Raw genomic sequence first — 19,191 nt, 5'->3', positions numbered from 1 at the left:
AGGGACTGCTTAATCATAGAGGATTCCATCAACGGGGCTTAAGATGCAAAGTCCAACGTTGAAGATGCAGCAGGCAGTCAGGGCGAAGCATCAGTTCCTAGGACCTGTAGGCTACGATATGGAGTGTGGCATCATGTCAAGGCTGTCATCAACGAGAGATGTGAGGGCCAGCACTGAGGACGCATCACACAGTTGCAATTCCGAAGGTGATGTGGGTTGTGGCTGCAATGTGGGTCTTTGCGACGGGTTCAATCCATGCCGTAGCAGAGGTGTGTCAGTTCAACTTGGGGTATGCTGTGCAGCAGAGATGATGCATCGGTTACACTGGATCTAAAAAGGCTGCTCAAGTACCAAAAGCCCACTTTCAAGAGTCCAGGACTGGAGTGGCACCACTTGGCAGGGTAGACTCCCAGATGACAGAGTCCAGTTGCAGGTGCAAGGTTGTTGGAACCATGTTTTGTCCCTGAGGGTCAGATCAGGAGGCCGGCTAACTAGCCCTTGGAGTAACTCTGGAATCTGGCTTCAAGAGGTGCAGGTCCAGTCCTTCTCACCCAGGCAAGATGGCAGTAGGCAGCAGGTCAACACACAGGGAAGTAGCCCCTTCAGAGCAGCCGTCTGGCAGAGTGGCAGTCTGTAGCAGCACAGAAGTCCTTCTCCATGGCAAAGAGTATCCACAGGTCCAGAAGTGAACTCAAGAGTTGGTGTCTGAGGTCCAGTATATATACACCTAGATGTGCCTTTGAAGTGGGGAGATGCTACTAGAAGCATGCCTTCCTGGCTCCAGACTAACTACAAGGGGTATGCAGCCATTTGTGTGGAGACAGGACGCAACCTATTCAAGTGTAAGTGAGGCTCGACCCAGCTTCTCCCCCCCATCCTGCCAGTAATGGCCCATCCAGTCACACTTAAGTTACCATTGTGTGTGGCAGTCTAGGAGGAATACATAAAGCCCCACTCCCAACTACACCCAGTCAAGCAATCAATCAATAGACTTTATTTTGGTCAAATGACCCTAAAAGTGCAACATATAATACAGTACAATACGTAATAAAAATAGGTAAAAATATCTAATAAATATATACGTTACATATAAAAATATGTAAGTTAAAATACCTGATAAAATACATATGTCAAAAAACATAAGACTAATCATTATCAGCTTAAGAGTACTTGGTAATTGAAAGCCTACTTTATCAATCCCTTCTCCTAATTGGACAAGTAAAACCAATATCAGCAAGAACCTCCAAAAGGACCTAATACTGGGCTACAAAAGGGTCCGTTATGCTATCTAGGTTCTCCAGCCCAGCAGTAGATTAGATGGAACCTACAATCACATATATATCTATACATATACACATCTTAATATGCTCCAGTCCCTGTAACAAGTTCATACCGATATATAAATATATCTAGGTATAAATCTTTTACAGGGACTTGAGCATATGAAGACCATTGCTGGCTTATGAAAGGACAACAAAGGTCGAAACTTAGGAACCACAATAGCCACATTTAGCCTGCAGGGGCTTGAGGCAGCATATTTTTCGATGGTTAATTGTAAAGATACAAATTTGCCAAACAGATTTTAACTCCTGGATGGGATAGATTATACTGTGATTCCTAATTGATGGAGTCTACTTAATCCACCACCACACCCCAGTTGTTCATAGGGATTAGAAATAGATGCATATATACACTCTGGTCCTTAGATGTTCTAAAGGCTTTAAGGGTTCCCCAAGGGCAACACTTTATATCAAATGTTCCATGTCTACTGTAGAAAACGTGCCACTGTGAAGACTATTGATTCCTTTAAATCACTTTTTGGAATTCTTAAAGCGTCCCAGTAGTGCCTTATCCCCTCCAGCCAACAAACTGAAATTATCAATTTCTTACGCAGGAGTGAGTAGCTGGGGCAAAACAGGACAAAATGGTCCATTGAATCTTTACCCTGTGGGCAAAATGGACACTGTTTTGGAGAACATCCTGATTTGTCCCACTTAGATATTGATAATCTTAGGGGTAATGTCCCAAATGTAAACTGCATATACAGATGTTTTACTTGCGGGGTATAAATTCTGTCTAAATAAGTTTCAAACTTAGGTAAGCATTTATAATTCAGAAACTTTCCAGTCAAGCTCCCACCTATATGGTCATGCCAAATCCAAATCATAGCATTTTCCGAGTATCCTTTTTTCACTCTCTGGTTGAGACCCCTCACAACTTCTGCTGGTGAATTCCATAATTCTCCCATTTTCATCAATTCACACTGCCTGTTTGTCACAGGAGTTCAAATCTACCAAGGAGTACCTCTAAGAAGCAAACTCCATGGTTGTCCCTATCCGCACCCAATACAGCTGTGGCTTTAAAAAAGTCACCATGTGGATGGGGTTTAGAGCTAGATCCAGCCTCAGGGAAGCAAGGGGTGTGGTTGATGGTAAATGTATCAGGCCCCTAATAAATGTGTTCTCTGCAGTTGTAAGAGAAGTTGCATCAGTATACCCCGATACTTCTGCCCCATAATTGACTGCCACCACTGTTGTAGCTCTATATATCTACAGGGCTGGTGAAATTGCTCCACCCGCTGTAGCCTTATATTTTCTACAAATCTGCTGAGCTTATTTGCTCTTCTCAATTTGGTGTCCCCAGCTCATAGGAATAAGACTGTCAGAAACTAAGTAGTCAAAATGTTTGACCTGTTCTATTGGGGAGCCTTCGATCATCATCCTTGCTCTAAAGGATTTATGTAAATGTATCCCCATAAGTTTTCTTTTTGTTGGGTTTAGTTCAAGGCCCCTCTTTTTGCAAAAGGCAGCAAAGGAATCTAGTTCTGACTGAAGACCTATTGGGAGTTCTAGAAATAAGGAGAGTGTTGTCCGCAAACCTTAGGATAGGGACTAGTGCTCCTGCTAATATCTAAGATATATAGACGACGTGTGCATTGTATGGGAGGGCTCACAAGCTGAACTTAACAATTTCTATCATTGGCTTAATGCGCAGAACCAACATTTACAATTTACATTAGAAAGCAATACAGATTCCATCAGTTTTTTAGATCTAACAATAAGGAACGATGAGGGGCATCAGGCCATGAGTCTATACACGAAACCAACGGCCAGAAATACTTTGTTAAAGTATAATAGCCATCATCCGCGGAATTAACGGGATAATCTACCTTTTGGTCAATTTTTAAGGATAAGACGCAATAGCACCAAAAGGGAAGATTATTTCAGGGAGGCTAAATTGTTGTCAACTAAATTGGTCATGAGGGCATATCCATATCGGCTGGTAAAGAAAGCGATGAAAAGGGCATGGTACTATGACAGGCAGGCATTGGTGCACAAAGAGGAGAACATCCATGAAGGGACTGAAGCTACACAACCTATAACATGTGTAACTACCTTTGGTACAGAGTCTAACGCCATCACCAAGATAATAAGAAACAACTGGCACCTTATCAAAAAGGTCGAACCTCAATTAAGTCTACCGCGGTTCCCCTTCAAAAGGGCAAGAAACCTTCGTGATTATCTGGTAGGACCAGTACCCATGACAATACAAAATATCTGGGGCCTTCCCCCAGTGGTAGGACATTTCCCGTGCGGCAATTGTACTGCTTGCGAGACCACTGTTACTAGGAAGGGTTGTAATCTTAATGGGAAAGATTTTGTGTTTCGCCATCATTCCAATTGCCTAACAAAAAATGTAATATACTGTATACAATGTCCAAGTTCCTTATCATATATTGGAAAAACAACTCAGGAGGTGAAAAAACTTATTGTACAGCACCAGTCATGCATTTGTTGCAATGTGTTGAATGCGCCTCTGGTAGAACATTACCAACAGATGTCTCATATGTCTACAGAAATGCAATGGTTTGTCTTGGATGTTGTAAAAAACAATAGGAGGAACATTAATGTGGATCGTTTGCTGACTCAAAAGGAAAACAAATTAATTTGGACTTGCAATACAGTGGAAAAGGGGTAAAACTCAGTCGTGGAATGGCATACTCTAGCGACTCTTTAAAGCAGGGACCTTTGAATCAATTGAATACGCATACTGATAGTCAACTTTAATCTGGTTATCTAATTAACCATATTTTGATTCTGGTTTCGTTTTTACCTTTATAACAGGAGGATCAATCAGAAATGGAGAATGTTTTTACTAAATTCTGACACTTCAATATGTCTGCCGAGTTCATTTTTGCATTAACTGTTGTATTGACGGTGGTAGTCTTGTACAATAGCGCTATATAGGAGTCAGGGTCTCGAACATTTGAGGTTTAATTTGAGGTTTAATTGGACACTTGTCCTTCATATTTTTTAGACACGTTTGGTAGCATGCCTTTTATGGGGCACTATATGTGGTTTTTGGTAGCACTTTGTAGCACCTATGGTTCATTTATTGATTTGTTTTCGTTGTGAGTGAACAAACGATACCTTATTGTGCAGGAATAAAGTCGAATCTTATGTTTTTAGAAAAATACATCTTTGTGCAACTTCATCGTCCTGATGATGGTCCTACGGATCGATTAGACCAACGAGGGACCGAAACGTCGACATCTAGCACCGTTTTGTTTATCATTGTTTTCATTTGTGAAATAATGAAGTAGATGAAAAGTATGGTTAACTTTCATCTGTAATGTTGTTTTAATTATCCATTATTGAAAGCGAAAGGTGTGTTTTGCACTGCCGAGAATAAGAATTGAGATTATTAGCTTTGTGTTAGTTGCCAAGAAACATGCAAAGAAATTGAAAAAAGAACAAAACTTTGATAAAAAAGTAAATAAATATAATGTTTTGATACATTGGAGTATTTTGCGTATATTTATATATTCTTTTCCTGCCTGTTCATTAACGATCACGTTTGAGACGTAATCCTAGAACAACAACGTGTTAGAAATAGTTCCTTTAGGGATATTTGGATTTTGTTACCTGCTAATTTGGGTGCATCCTGATAACCATTTTACTGCCCTTTTAATATATAGACTAAAAAGAGTCAGAGCAAGTATGTATCCCTGCTTTACTCCCCGTTTTATGGGGATCCGATCAGTTAAATCCCCACACATGTGCCACCTCACTCTGGCAAAAGTATAGGTATGAAGGACTCTTAAGATCCAGGTAAAACTCACCAGGTGTCCCTTATGCCTCCAGAACCTTCCAAACGTTAGCTCTTGGAACCAGCACGAAGGCAGACCTCAGGTCAATAGATGCAACATATAAATGGTCCCTCTTCAAAGTCACGACGGTACTAACCATTTTCCTGACACCAGCCTGCGTATCCTCCAAGATATGTTTATCTGAGACCCACGTTTGTAGCTTTGCTAGGCCTTGCCTACAAATTATTTTTGGACTATTATCCAATAAGATTATGGGTCTTTGGTTGGAGGGCAAGTCTCTATTTCCTTTTTTAAAGATTGGGATTATGACAGCACCCAGCCAGGTAGATGTAATATTATTTTCCTTCATAATAGCAGTGCTCAAAAGATTGAAATAGGAACCCATACTTCAGGTTGTGACAAGAATAAGTCAACCGAAATACCATCTAGCCCAGGGGCCTTTCTTTCTTCACTTGTTTAAGTATCTTCTCTGTTTCTATCAGAGTGAAATATGAGGACTGCCTCCCATTTCGATAGTTACTATATTTACTTGCTCCAATAAAACGCCCTCCCTCTGATTCTCATCCTGGTGCATTTCTTGACCCCATTCACAATAAAGTGCACTAAAGTGTGCTACCATTGTGTGTAGCACTCTAGGAGGAATACACAAAGACCAACTGCCAACCACACCCAGTCATGTGACCAGAGACAGGCTTCAGGCACGATATGGGTAAGGCAGAAAAATGCCAATTTTCTAAAAGTAGCATCTTCAAAATTGTACTTAAAAACCTGACTTCATTATAAGTTAAGATTTTAAATTAGGATTTCAGAGCCACCAAACCTGAATCAGTATCTCTTTTCATGTGGAAAACTTATAGCATGTAATAAGGCAAATCCAATGTTAATATATGGAAGAGATATGCTGTACAGTAGTGAGAAACAAATGCAAAGAGTTCTCCGCTACCAAGACATGTAAAACTTAAAAGTACATGTCTAACTTTTTAAATACACCTCAACCTGCCCTTGGAACTGTCCTGGGCCTACCTTAGCGGTGGCATATATATTAAAAAAAGAAGGTGTTGGCCAGACAAAAGGTTCATTTTGCTAGGTCAAAATGGCAGTTTAAACTGCAAGCACAGGCTCAGCAATGGCAGGCCTGAGACATGTTTGAGGGGCAACTTAAGTGGGTGCCACAATCAGGGCTGCAGGTACACTAGTGGCATTTAATTTACAGACACTGGGTACATGTAGTCCCACTTTACTAGGGACTTATAAGTAAAATAAATATGCCAACTGGGGAGAAGCCAATGTTACAATGTTTTAAGCAGAGAGCATGATCTCTTTGTACACTTTAGCACGGTTAACAGTGGTAGAGTCCTAAGGCCAGCAAAAATGAACATAGCAAAAACAGGAGGCATAAATGCAAAGGTGAGGGGGAAACCATGCCAAGGATGCCAGGTCTAATAGTTACCATTTGGAAACTACACTTAGAAAAATGTAATTTGGTAACCACAATGTTATCGTATTGGAGTGGTAGGCTTTGCTGTACTGAAAAGCACATTTAAGTTTTACATGTCCTTGTATTGAAAAACTTTTAGAAGTAAATGCCCTACTTTTTACATATATGGCACCCTGCCATCTGGGCTGTCCATGGCCTACCTTAAGGATGACGTATGAGTACTAGCAATTAGGTGCCTGACCAGCGCACAGCACCATGACCCTTGACCATCACACCCCCTAAGTTAAACCATTGATGAGCTCAACACCCTCAATGCCCCAGACACTGTCCCAGCATTCCCCAATGGATATAAAATCACTCACCAGGACAGCACCATCAAGCCGTGAGGAGGAATAGCCATCATTCACAAAGAGGCCATACAATGTACCAACACCAGCACCAGCCCCATGGAACGTCTCAATTACAAGCGCCATTGGGACAACAAGACAACCATAAGAGGCACTGTCACATACCGGCCCCTAAGCCTGTGCTTCAGCTTCTGCAACACCACCCCTGAATTCATTGTGCACCTAGCCTTAGGTCACTGAGGAAGATGTAGCCTTGGAGCCACTTCCACATCCACCCCAACGGCAAAAACAGCGCACACCTCGACAAATATGAGCAGCCTCGGATTGACCGAGGTCATCTACTACCCTACACATACTTCAGGACACAAGCTAAAGCCAATTTTCACCTCCAGCAACCGTGTCAAATATAGCCATGCCACAGAACTCACATGGACCGATCACTCCATTGTCCACTTTCGCACCTCTAGCCCCCGCAGCTATACCCCTAAGATGGTCAACGTCCCCAACCAGTGGAGGAACACAATCTGAGAGACCAGCTGGGCGAACGCCCTCATACCCTCCAACCCTGCTACCGCCATCAACATTGAACAAGGAGTGAAAAACATCAATGCCAAGATCACCAATTGTGCAGGCAGCATCGTCCCCATCAAGAGGAACATCTAGAGAAAATCTTCAAAGACGGCCAGCTGGTACACTCAAGAACTCAGAACAGTGAAACTAGATAGCAAACAGATGGAAAAGAGAAGTCACACCAGCAAGGACATCTCTGATATGGCAGCCTTTAAGACCTCCCTCTACCATGACCTGTTGGCGGCAACAAAGTAGACCGCACTTGCCGCACGCACTGAAATCAGCAGTAACACCACCAAGGAACTTTTCAACATTGTTCAGGAATTCTCTGACCCGCTGACAGCGAAAACATCATCATTTCCCACTTCTTCCACATTAAGATCGCAACCAAAAACAGGAACCTCAAATCCCAAACTCACAGCAATGGACTTCCTCGACTGATGTGCCACCACCGTAACCAAGAGAAACCACACAATGCCCATCTGGAACATCCTCTCCACCCAGAACGCCACCTCCACCATGAAATTTATCCACTCAAGAGCTCCCACAGACCCATGCCCGCACCAAATCTTCATAGTTGGAAACCAAAGGATCTTAGCCAGGAACTCGCCACCCTGCTCAACACCTTTATCACCACCAAAACATTTCCTGACACCTGGAAACATGTAGAAGTCAGACCACTACTCAAAAAACCCTGCGTCACCCCCATCAAACTCAAAAACTACAAGCTAATCTCCCTGCTCCCATTCCCAGTGAAGATACTATAAACTCATGACACACCTGGAGCAGAACCAGCTACTCAGCGCCTTCCAATCAGGCTTCAGCAGCAATTACAGGAATATATACCATTACATCGCATGCGATTACAACGCGGTCATTACAACAACCACGTTGTTACATCGCAGTACCATTACAATGCATGTCGCTACAATGACTTGCTCTAGATGGCGCGCTGGACTTAGTATAATTTACTATTCCAACTCCAGTCTGTGCAACAGATAGGAAGGTGTTGGAATAGTAAATGATACTATTCCTTAGTTTAGAGCGCCATCCAGAGCAAGTTGTTGTAACAACTTGCGTTATAATGGTACTGGGGTGTTAAAACAACCACTTTGTAAAGGTAATACAATGTAATGATTGCGTTGTTAAGGTTGTTTTCCCAATTACAGCATCAAAACCGCCACTATTTCAGCCACCGACTACATCCGAGCCCTGGTATACTGAGGAGAAATAGCAGCTCTGATACTCCTCGACCTCTCAACATGCTTTGACACCATATCCCACCACAACATAATTGAAAGACTCCACTACATCGGCATCAAAGGGAATTGGCTCAGATTGATCACCTCCTTCCTCACTGGAAGATCCCAGAGGATCCACCTTTCAACTCTGAACCCAAGGAGATCCCATTAGATGTCTCCCAGGGCTCATCCCTCAGCCTCATGCTCTTCAACACATATATGACTCTGCTGGCCAACATCATCAGATCCCATTAACTCAACATAATTTCCTCATCTTTTCACTCACTCACAATCCCACCACCACCAGAACCAACTTCCACAGATGCATGACGAACGTCGCTGACTGAAGAACAACTGCCTGCAGATGAACACAGTCGAAATGGAAGTACTGATCTTTGGCAACAGCAGCAACACATGGAATGACTCCTGGTGGCCATCAGACCTAGGACTCGCACCCATTACCTCCAACCATGTCAGAAACCTCAGAATCATCACTGAAAATAAGCTCACCATGAAATACCAGATAAACAATTTCTCTCCACCTGCTTCCTCACTCTGCGCATGCTAAGTAAGATCTTCACGTGGCTCCCCCTACACACGAGACACACTGTGACACAGTCCAGTCAACTGGTGATGGGCAACGCCCTCTATGCAGGCATTGCCGCAAATCACAGAGACTTCAGACCATACAAAACACCATAGCCAAACTCATCCTCAGCCTTCCCCGATGAACCCACATCGCACCCCACCTCTGGCAACTCCATTGGCTCCCCGTACAGAAGAGATGCTGATTCAAGCTCCTGACCCATGCACTTGAGGCACTAGATAACCAAAGACCCTCATATTTTAAACACCACCTGAACTTCCACCAACCGTCGGGAAGACTGCACTCTGCCTCCCTTTCACTTGCCCATACTCCCTGCATCTACTGAAGCAGAAGTGGAGGATTCTCCTTCTCCCACATCGCAGCAAAGACCTGGAACAGCCTCTCCACGCACCTCCAGACCAACACCTCACTTTCAAAATTCCAAATTGACTCATGACCTGGCTGTTCCAATAACCCTCCAGGACTTGCAAATGCCAGGATACCCTATTGGGTGATTAGCTGAGCTTTATAAATCCTGATTGATTGATAAAAAGGAAGGTTAGGGCCTGGCAAAAGGTTGACTTAGCTAAGTAGAAATGACTGTTTAAAACCACATACACAGGCTGCAATAGCAAACCTGAGACATGTTGTTTACAGTGCTACTTAAGTGGGTGGCACAATCAGTCCTGCAGAATGACTAGTAGCATTTAATATACAGGCCCTGGGTATGTTATACACCTAATTTACATATTTAATTTTCCTATAGGTCCCTTTTAGAGTGGTATTAGTCAATGTGACCATGTTTGTGAGAGAAAGCACACGTTCTTTAGTACTGGCTACCAGTGGGACAGTGCACAGAGTCCTAAAGTCAACAAAAACGAATTCAGCAGAACTAGCGGGAGGTAGGTGAAAAGTCTGAGATGACATGCAGAAAGAAAGGGCCAAGTACAGCAGGGCTCAATTCACAAAGGCACAATTACACTTTTCGGTATTCACAAACTATGTGCGGAGTTGTACAACTATGCTTATGTAGGCAGAGTTCTCCCCCCCCCCCCCCCCCCCGATTGCAGAGTTTCCAGGTGCAGAGAATTCCGCACATAGTTTGTGAATACCTAGAAGTAGTAAACTTACACAAAAGTGTATGTTTGCATTTGTGAATCGGGCCCCTTGTGCATACACTAGTAAAAGGAATATTTTTGGGATTCTCAAAAATCCAATTTCAGAGAAAATATTTCGGTAATACTAATATAATTATAGGGTTATCATACAAAAGATGGTTTGCTTGTGCATTATGCAGTAAGGATACAGTGTTACCCAGCAAGGGCCAAAAGCCTGAGCCGTGGGACGGCGCCATAGGAATACCCAGATCAGGTGGAATCATTGCTTTGCTTTCTTTAAGCAATTGGTGTGTCTCTTAACTTCACCTACACTAACACGCTCCCTACATGTAATAAGAAAACACTGTAAAAGAAGATGTTTATTACAAATGCTGATCACACTTACTGACTGTGAGTCTTTGCTATTATCTCTTGACTTGTTCTTTGCCAGCCTTTTTTTCTTTTTGTGCAAGGGTCTTGACTCCAGTATCATCTCTTCGAGCTCAAACGTCGGATCACAGTGCAGGCGTCCTTTCTGTTAAAAATGGCGCAGAGTTATTTACAAAGCAGGACAAAATGGCTTCCTTTGCAATGCGGCTAACAAAGGGTAAGTCAATCTTGTCTTATCTGATTGGCTAAAAGTCATTCTATCCACACGTAAATCAGTGAATAAGAGCTTGCGACAATACAGGTCGCTCTATCCTTTGTCCTACTTACATTTGGAACAAAGCCGGGCTCCACCTTCTTCTCGCAGATTTCTTCCCAGTTGACATCTGATAAATAGGTTGACGTTTGTACATCGGCGATGCTGGAGAAGCGGTGTTCGGGATTTACAGTCAATAGCTGGAATTACAAACACAGCAATAAAGCACGCGGTGAATATGATGGAATACTGGTTCCTTGCAAGGGTAAGTGCAGTAAATTAGATTGTAAATAATGTAATCATGCATTTTTATTGGCTTCTGTAGCAGGCTTATGCCTCAGCAAAATGATGGTTTCTACTTTTATAAGTTGAGAAAAAATGAATGTCATCTGTTTTACCCAGTAATTATGTCATGTACTTGACCCTAGTAAGCAATCTTTGTTGCAACATGCATCTTTCAATGTGCCACAGCGCAATACTTCCTCTGCTAGTCAATAACTTCAACAACGTAGCTCTATTGCACATGGACGTAGCTATCAATAGTGCAGGGGCTCCTGTGTTTGAGGGGCCCACCCCATTTAATGACTGTTTTTTACTAGCAAAACAGAGAATGGTGAGACCAATTTTCTTACTTCCTGTAGGACCCATTGCACACTTTTTACACCACTGCTATTGCGCATCGTCACACAGTAGTAAGTGGGCCTGCAGAATACCATTGGCTCATTGTGTCGCCCAAACCCGTGGAAAACTGCTTTGTTCATCTGTACCCTGAATTTATGTTACCCTTCAGCTTCAACGTTTATTCGTACATCAAGGCCCAGACAGAACAGCTTGTCCTGCCCATCTAATTACATTGATATTAAGTACCAAAAAGCGTTAAGTGAATTAGAAATTACTTTTAAACTTGAAGCTGTCTCCTGATCAGACAAAGAGAGTCTACCCTACCCTCCCAAAATCGTTCTGACCCCCAAGTTTATCGTAAGACCGGCTGACCATAACTGGATTTTGCAGTAGCCAAAATTGGCAAATAGTAGCGAAACTCACCTACAAGGTGTTATGTCTGGATCTTTGAGTTTCCCAGTACAGTAGCGGTGCTTAAAATACATAACACCTTATTAACCCTTGTTCACTGCAAACCTCTTTATTCCCTCATAATGTGTCTCTCTCGATCCTGTCTCAGTTCCTCTTTTGTCTCTCATTAGGACCACCCTTCTTGCTTCTATCATCCGTCATTTCAGTCTATTCTTTCACTTCTGTGCAGGAGATTCTATGTCAGGACCGGAGGCTTCAGATTATGCTTTTCTCTCTTCGCTGTTTATTTCACAAAAGCACATAGCAGCCAGAAAAGCAACTTATTTTCTTTGCAAAATATATGTGTCAAGTACCCGACACGGGTTAAACATATCAAACATGAGAAAAAACACATGGGATAAAGCACAACTCCCATCAGTCCAAGAACCATAGTCCTTTCATAGTGTCCATGACGTTAAGGTAGGGCGTCCATCTTATGCTCCCATCCTCTTTCTTCGCTGCTTCGCAGCCAGTTAAGTGCCTTTTTCCCTTTCTCCACTCATAACTCTGTAGTGGGATTGTTGGGGTGGCACTGTGTGATTGTTTCTTGTGTTCAACGGGGACTCTTCATTGTGGGTTTTCCATGTGTGTGTTTTTCTCCCACAGAGCCCCGTAATTTTGCCTACTTTGTCGCAGGGACGTTTTCGCCCCTGACGCGACTGTCCCCGGGGTTGCGGCTCGCATGCATTGCCGCTAGGAGGCGCCGTCGCGTCTCGTTCTCCTCGGCACGATTTCCGCTGACAGTAGTCGCGCTGAGGAGAGCGACAGCGTCGGAGGCTTTGATTGCTGCCTCACCGTGACGCACGATCCCGGGTTGTATTGCCCCGTTACTTCTTGACGCCCCGTCTGGGGTCTGTACCAGCGGGTTACCGCTGCTGACGCCTGGAGGCTGTACTCTTAGCACTGGCCGGTGAACAGTGGATTACCAGCAGCTTTCTTCGAGCGTGCCTGGGAGGCGGCAGAGGGCCCGGTCTTGTCTAAGAGGGCCTGCGCGCTATCAGAGGGGTGCTGCCTCTTACTTTCTGGGCTCCCAGATTCAAAAATCCTTGCTAGCCTCGGGATGGCCCATACCTACTGGTACCCCGAGCCAGTTCCTAAATCCTCCCCCTAACCTCGACCTTGACAGAGGGTTTCTACGTGGAGGAGGAGGAGACCCACCAGTACCTGGGGGATGATGAATTCCACAAGGCTGTTGACCAGTCCATTTATAGATGTGTTCAGGAGATTGTGGGCCCAATGGAGGATAGACTCTCGGCCCGTATAGTTGAGGAATATGCAAAATTGGCCCCTATTGCGCAAGGGGCTTCCCCCTCCTCTGCTGAGGGTAAACCCCCCGCATCTAAAAGAACGTGTAAGGACGGTGGTTCGGGACCCTCTCAGGGCGTGGATAAGGATGCCTGTGAACGCCTCAGGGACGCGTTCCTTGCTAAGGCGACCGGACCCGAGCCCTCTGGGTCGCTCCCGCACCCGGTTCCCTCAGCGTCGACAGCGACAGACCCTTCCTCACCGGGAGGGCTCTCCCCAGCGGACACGGACGATGGCGATTCGGTGCGCTCGTGGCGTCCGTCCGGATCAGCGACTGAGTTACCCCACGACGCTTCAGGAATGCTAGACCCGGACGATATAATTCATCCAAGGTCGGCGGCCTGGGCGCCGGGCGACAAAGTCGCGAAATTCGTGGCGGGTCGTCTACGTAAGCCACTGGAGAAGGAGGCACGGGCTTGCCTACAGGGAGAGTGTCTGCGGCCTACGCTGGAGGGCAAAGTAGCGTTGACCCCAGAGTTGGACGGCAAAATGGCCACCTTTATGGCCAAGTTCGTCAAAGATCCCCGCAAGGGCATTGATCGCTCGTGGCGTTCGTGCCAAGATAAATTGTTGGATACCATAGGCCCTTTAACCAAGATCCTTGATATGGCGGAGGAAGCCAAGGTCTCAGGTTCCGCCATTTCCCCGGAGGTCCTATCCAATTGGGCGCAGAGAGCGGTGATCTTTTTGGGGAATGCTAATTGCGCCCTTTCAACTGAGCGTAGGCACTCTTTGTTGATCAAATTGGATCACAAGTTAGGGGATTTGGCCTCCTCAGAGGCAGGTGCGGTGGTACAGGGCGGTCTTTTTGGAGACCCTTTCATAAAAGAACTGGGAAAGTTCGTCTCCACCTTCTCGTCTCTGGATAAGGCCCAATCCACCATTAAATGGCTGTTTAGCCAACGTTTTTCCAGGGGGGCCGGTCGTGGTAGGGGCCTCACGACCGGCCGTGGCGGTCAGAACCAGCAGAACAAGGGACAAGGCTCCGGCAGAGGCCAATACAATTCCTCCGCAAATTACACCAACTTTTACCCTTCGAGAGGGCAACGTTTCAGAGGAGGCCGCGGCAACTACAGGAATGACGCAGGAAGCGGAAATTCACACGGTGAGTGTAATCCCAGCGGACGATGTCCGAATAGGGGGGAGGCTGGCTTGTTTTCAAAACGCTTGGTCAGCGCTCACACACGATGCCTGGGTTCTTCAAACCGTGCGCGGTTTCCATATAGACTTTTACGACCGGCCATGTCAATTAAGGGATCCACGTCCCATTCTTTTTTCCCGGGAGGATGCCCGGTTGATCGACAAGGAGGTCTTGTCGCTTTGCCGGAAAGGAGCCATCTGTCGATCGACAAGGCATCCTGCAGGTTTCCTCAGCAATATTTTCCTAGTGGAAAAAACGGACGGGGGAAAAAGACCGGTGATAAATCTCGGGGAGTTCAACGGTTGGTTGGTCTACAACCGTTTCAAGATGGAAGGCATCCATCTTTTGAGGGACATACTCCTGACCAACGACTGGATGGTCCGTCTGGACCTCAAAGATGCTTACTTGGTGGTTCCAATCCACCCGCCGCACAGGCGATTCCTTCAATTCCTGTGGCGGGAGCAGGTTTACGAGTTCACGGCCCTTCCTTTCGGGCTCTCCTCGGCCCCGTGGTGTTTCACCATACTGTTGCGGCCAGTGGTGGAGGTCCTTCGGAGTCAGGGCATTCGGATGATTGTCTACCTGGACGACATCCTCCTGATGGCGCAATGTCCATGCAAATTGACCCTTCAGCTCAACCAAACGATAACCTTACTGCAAGGCCTGGGGTTCATCGTCAATCAGGAAAAGTCTGTTTTGACACCTTCCCAACAGATGGTGTTTTTGGGGTTCCAAGTGGACTCGGTACGAGCCACTTTGAGTCTCCCGGCGCGGAAGATTGCCAAAATAAAACACGAGTTATGACAGACAATCTCGAAGTCTCACACTTCCCTACGTCAGATCGCCAGGATAGTAGGCCTCCTCTCATCCTCCATCCAAGCGATCTTTCCGGGGCCACTGCATTATCGGGCCCTTCAACGCCTCAAAGCGTATCACCTCTGACGGGGCCTGTCCTACGACCAGTCGGTTCCACTATCCGATGAGGTGAAGGAGGAGATGTCATGGTGGCTCACCCATATGGAGGCCTGGAATGGTCGAGCTATATTCGGATCGTGCCGGATTTGGTCATAGAATCAGACGCCAGCCGATCGGGCTGGGGCGCCCATTGCGGCGTTTTCTCCACAGGCGGAGGCTGGTCATCCGAGGAGCAGCAACTCCACATCAATTGCCTGGAGCTCCTCGCAGGCTCCTTTGCGGTTCGTTGATGGACCAAGGACACAGCGACGTCGTGCGTCCTTCTGAGAATGGACAACATTTCGGCAGTCCGCTATGTCAACCATCTGGGCGGCTCTCGGTCCAGGGCCCTGGCGAACCTGGCGAAAGATTTCTGGGATTATTGTCTCGCCCACCAAGTGTCAGTGACAGCGGAATACCTGCCAGGTCGAGCCAACCAGGTGGCAGATTGGCACTCGAGATACCTGAGGGACTCGAGTCTGTGGAAACTGGACACGCGGGGTTTCCAGTGGTTACACACCATGTGGGGCCCGTTCTCGGTAGACCTCTTTGCATCTCGCCTCGATTTTCAGCTACCGAGGTTCTTCAGTTGGTGACCGGACCCCCTGGCGGAGGCGACGGATGCGTTCCTCCAGGCCTGGAGCCAGGGGCGGCCCTATGCCTTTCCTCCTTTCTCCATGATAATGAGGTCGGCGGCCCTTCTTCGCCGCCAGCAGGCGGAAGTGGTGATGGTGACGCCATGGTGGAGGTCGCAAGTGTGGTTTCCAGTTCTTCTGGAACTTTCTTGGTATTCTCCAATCCTACTCCCCCAGCTCCCTCACCTTCTTCTCAATCCGGAAGGGAACCCGCATCACCTGATAACGCAGGGCTCCCTCCGCCTCATGGCGTGGAGACTTTCCGGAGACGCTGGTCGCTCCCGGGACTTTCCGGCTCAGCTGAATCCTTCCTGTCAAAGGCGTGGGCTAATAGTACCACAAAGAGATACCGGTCAGCTTGGTCCAGGTGGGTTCGTTGGTGTGTTCGACGGGATCTGGATCCCCTGGTCGCAGGCGTCTTTCACATTCTGAACTTCCTGGCGGAGCTAGCGGCTAGTGGCCTGGCATACTGGACCATCAATGCTATACGCTCAGCAATTTCGGCGGCACATGAGCCGTTGGATGGTAATCCGGTAGGGGAACACCCTTTGGTTTGTAGGCTCCTTCGGGGGGTACGCCTTAGTCTGCCCCCGGAGCCGAGATACTCAGTGCTTTGGGATGTTAATGTGGTTCTGAATCTCTTTCTGTCGTGGCAGCAGAACAGATACCTTTCTTTGAAGGAACTATCGGCGAAATTAGCCATGCTCTTGTGCCTGATATCTTGTCGCAGAGTGTCTGACGTCCGAGCTTTAGACATATCAGCGAGAGTGTTTTCCCCGGATGGGGTTACCTTTACGGTGGGTCGTCGTACTAAGTCCGCGACGAGATCTATATCTTATCCGGCCTTTGCGGACGTCCCCAAGCTCTGTGTGGTTCAGTGTTTGAAAGCGTATGAAGATGCGACATTGGAACTTCGTCCTCCGGGTGAACGGCAACTCTTGATTGCTTTACGTAAACCGCATAAAGCGGTGTCTTCCCCCACCATAGCCCGCTGGGTGCGGTGGGCGCTGCAAGAAGCAGGTATCGATACCAAGCAGTTTGCAGCACATTCGGCCAGAGGAGCCATGGCATCGAAGGCGTTCTCCTTGGGAGCGCGTTTTGAGGACCTAATGCGTGCTGGTCCTCGGACTCCATGTTCAAACGGTTTTACTTTAAACCAGTGGTAGATATTGCGAGTCTGGTGGTCAGTCAGCTTTAAACAAGCATAATCTGAAGCCTCCGGTCCTGACATAGAATCGAAATTTGCCTAGCATAGTAACAGTAAGTTTCAATTCTATTAAGGACACGGAGGCGAGGATTATCCCACCCTATTCATATGGACTTTCCCTCTCCATATTGGTGTAAGTAAGCAATTTTGTTGATTTGTAATGGTTTTCTTTTTGCATTGCATTGTCTGAGTTAATTACCGTCCAGTGGACCTTACGCCGCTGACGCTGTGGTTGTTTTTACTACTAGGTAACGAGGCGAAACAGGACCGAGGTTGAAATGGCCTGTCTCGCACGAAGAAAGAGGATGGGAGCATAAGATGGACGCCCTACCTTAACGTCATGGACACTATGAAAGGACTATGGTTCTTGGACTGATGAGAGTTGTGGTTTATCCCATGAGTTTTTTCTCATGTTTGATATGTTCAACCCGTGTTGGGTGCTTGACACATATATTTTGCAAAGAAAATAAGTTGCTTTTCTGGCTGCTATGTGCTTTTGTGAAATAAACAGCGAAGAGAGAAAAGCATAATCCTCGCCTCCGTGTCCTTAATAGAATTGAAACTTACCGTTACTATGCTAGGCAAATTTCGATTCTCTGGTCGTTTGCCTTTTGTCATTAAGGGGGGTGTGCCAGACAGGAATGGAAGTTTTGCAAACTTAAGCTTTTAGAATAAAGAGCCGATTGTCAGTATTTTGCATGACTTCTTTTCACAAGAACTCATGCCAGTGCTGATTTGAATTAAAATGTCCCTCAATGAGACATATTCTACGCAAACCAGTCTCAACTGACATTAGGTAAAACTGCAACATGCTACACATTTTGCATGTGCAATTCATATTTCCCAAAGACTATTTTCCAGCTCTATATTCACCTATAAACCAATTGTTTTAGGTTACCTGCCTTTCACCACAGGATAGCATTTTATTTATGATGCCTTAACTCAGTTGCTCGTTGAGTCAAAGTGCTACCACTGAAATATGTGGTCGTCTTCATGTAACAAGTTTGAATCCCAGTGAGGCTGACACTGTCTTCTATCCCTCAAATGTTGCTTAATTGAATACTAATTGAATTGGCTAATAGTAACATCTGTTATTTACAGTTCTTAGGAGCCGAAGTGCAGTATAAATTGCTACATAAAAACAAGGTATTATTAAGCTTGCCATCTACTAACTTCCATTTTTGCATACTATTTCTTTTACTGCCTGTAATCTACTATTATTCGCTTATTTTATATTTTTATGTTACAATCTTTTTTACATATTTAGTTTTCACGTTTGCTGCTATCTACTTTGCAACAACATTCGCAAAATGAATTTTATCTTCACCTTTTCATCATTAAAGCTCATTCTTCCCTTATAATTAGAACAAGGGGGCAATCTTAATAGAATTTGTATACCTCGACCTATATCCGCTCTTGCTTAAACAGTTGAATTTAAGTCACCAAGATGCCGAACGTATTTTGGTACTTTGATTATTAAAGCGCGACTGCACAGCAACAATGCTCAAAAGGCCTCAATGGTTTGTCCTAATTCAGAGATTAGTTTTTCTTGTAGTGACAGAAATGTCAATAGTTTACGATTAATTTGGGGTTCAGTGGAATCGAGGCACTTGATGATGGCCGACCGAAAAGTTTGAAAACCCGCCTTCATTGAAGGGGTATTTCAGCAGCAGATTCCGATGATTCTCTGGCGCTAGTTTTATGCAGACCAGATGTATAAGGTCTTCTTTAGGGGCATTGCATAATCTGCACGATTTAGAGCCTTGGTGTTTCCATACTGGTTGGTCAGCCAGTGATGGCCATCAGGCTTGGGACCCTGCCAACAGTTTCCTCTTTAGATGCGGAG

General features: G+C 45.6%; 1 protein-coding gene across 1 annotated transcript in view; it reads right to left on the bottom strand.

Moving 5' to 3' along the window:
* The window catches only part of STK32C (serine/threonine kinase 32C), a 1,581,084-nt gene that overhangs the window by 69,110 nt on the left and 1,492,783 nt on the right, over positions 1-19,191 (bottom strand). Inside the window, exons 9-10 of the mRNA XM_086922539.1 lie at positions 11,107-11,232; positions 10,796-10,924 (exon numbers count right to left, since the gene is read on the bottom strand). Coding sequence (XP_086778665.1) covers positions 10,796-10,924; positions 11,107-11,232 — 255 coding nt within the window. The remainder of the gene's footprint in view (positions 1-10,795; positions 10,925-11,106; positions 11,233-19,191) is intronic.

Source organism: Lissotriton vulgaris, chromosome 5, assembly GCF_964263255.1.
Source record: "Lissotriton vulgaris chromosome 5, aLisVul1.2, whole genome shotgun sequence".
Taxonomy (NCBI): Eukaryota; Metazoa; Chordata; class Amphibia; order Caudata; family Salamandridae; genus Lissotriton; species Lissotriton vulgaris.
Note: the sequence above shows the minus strand (reverse complement) of the source record. Positions and strands in the feature narration are given on the sequence as shown.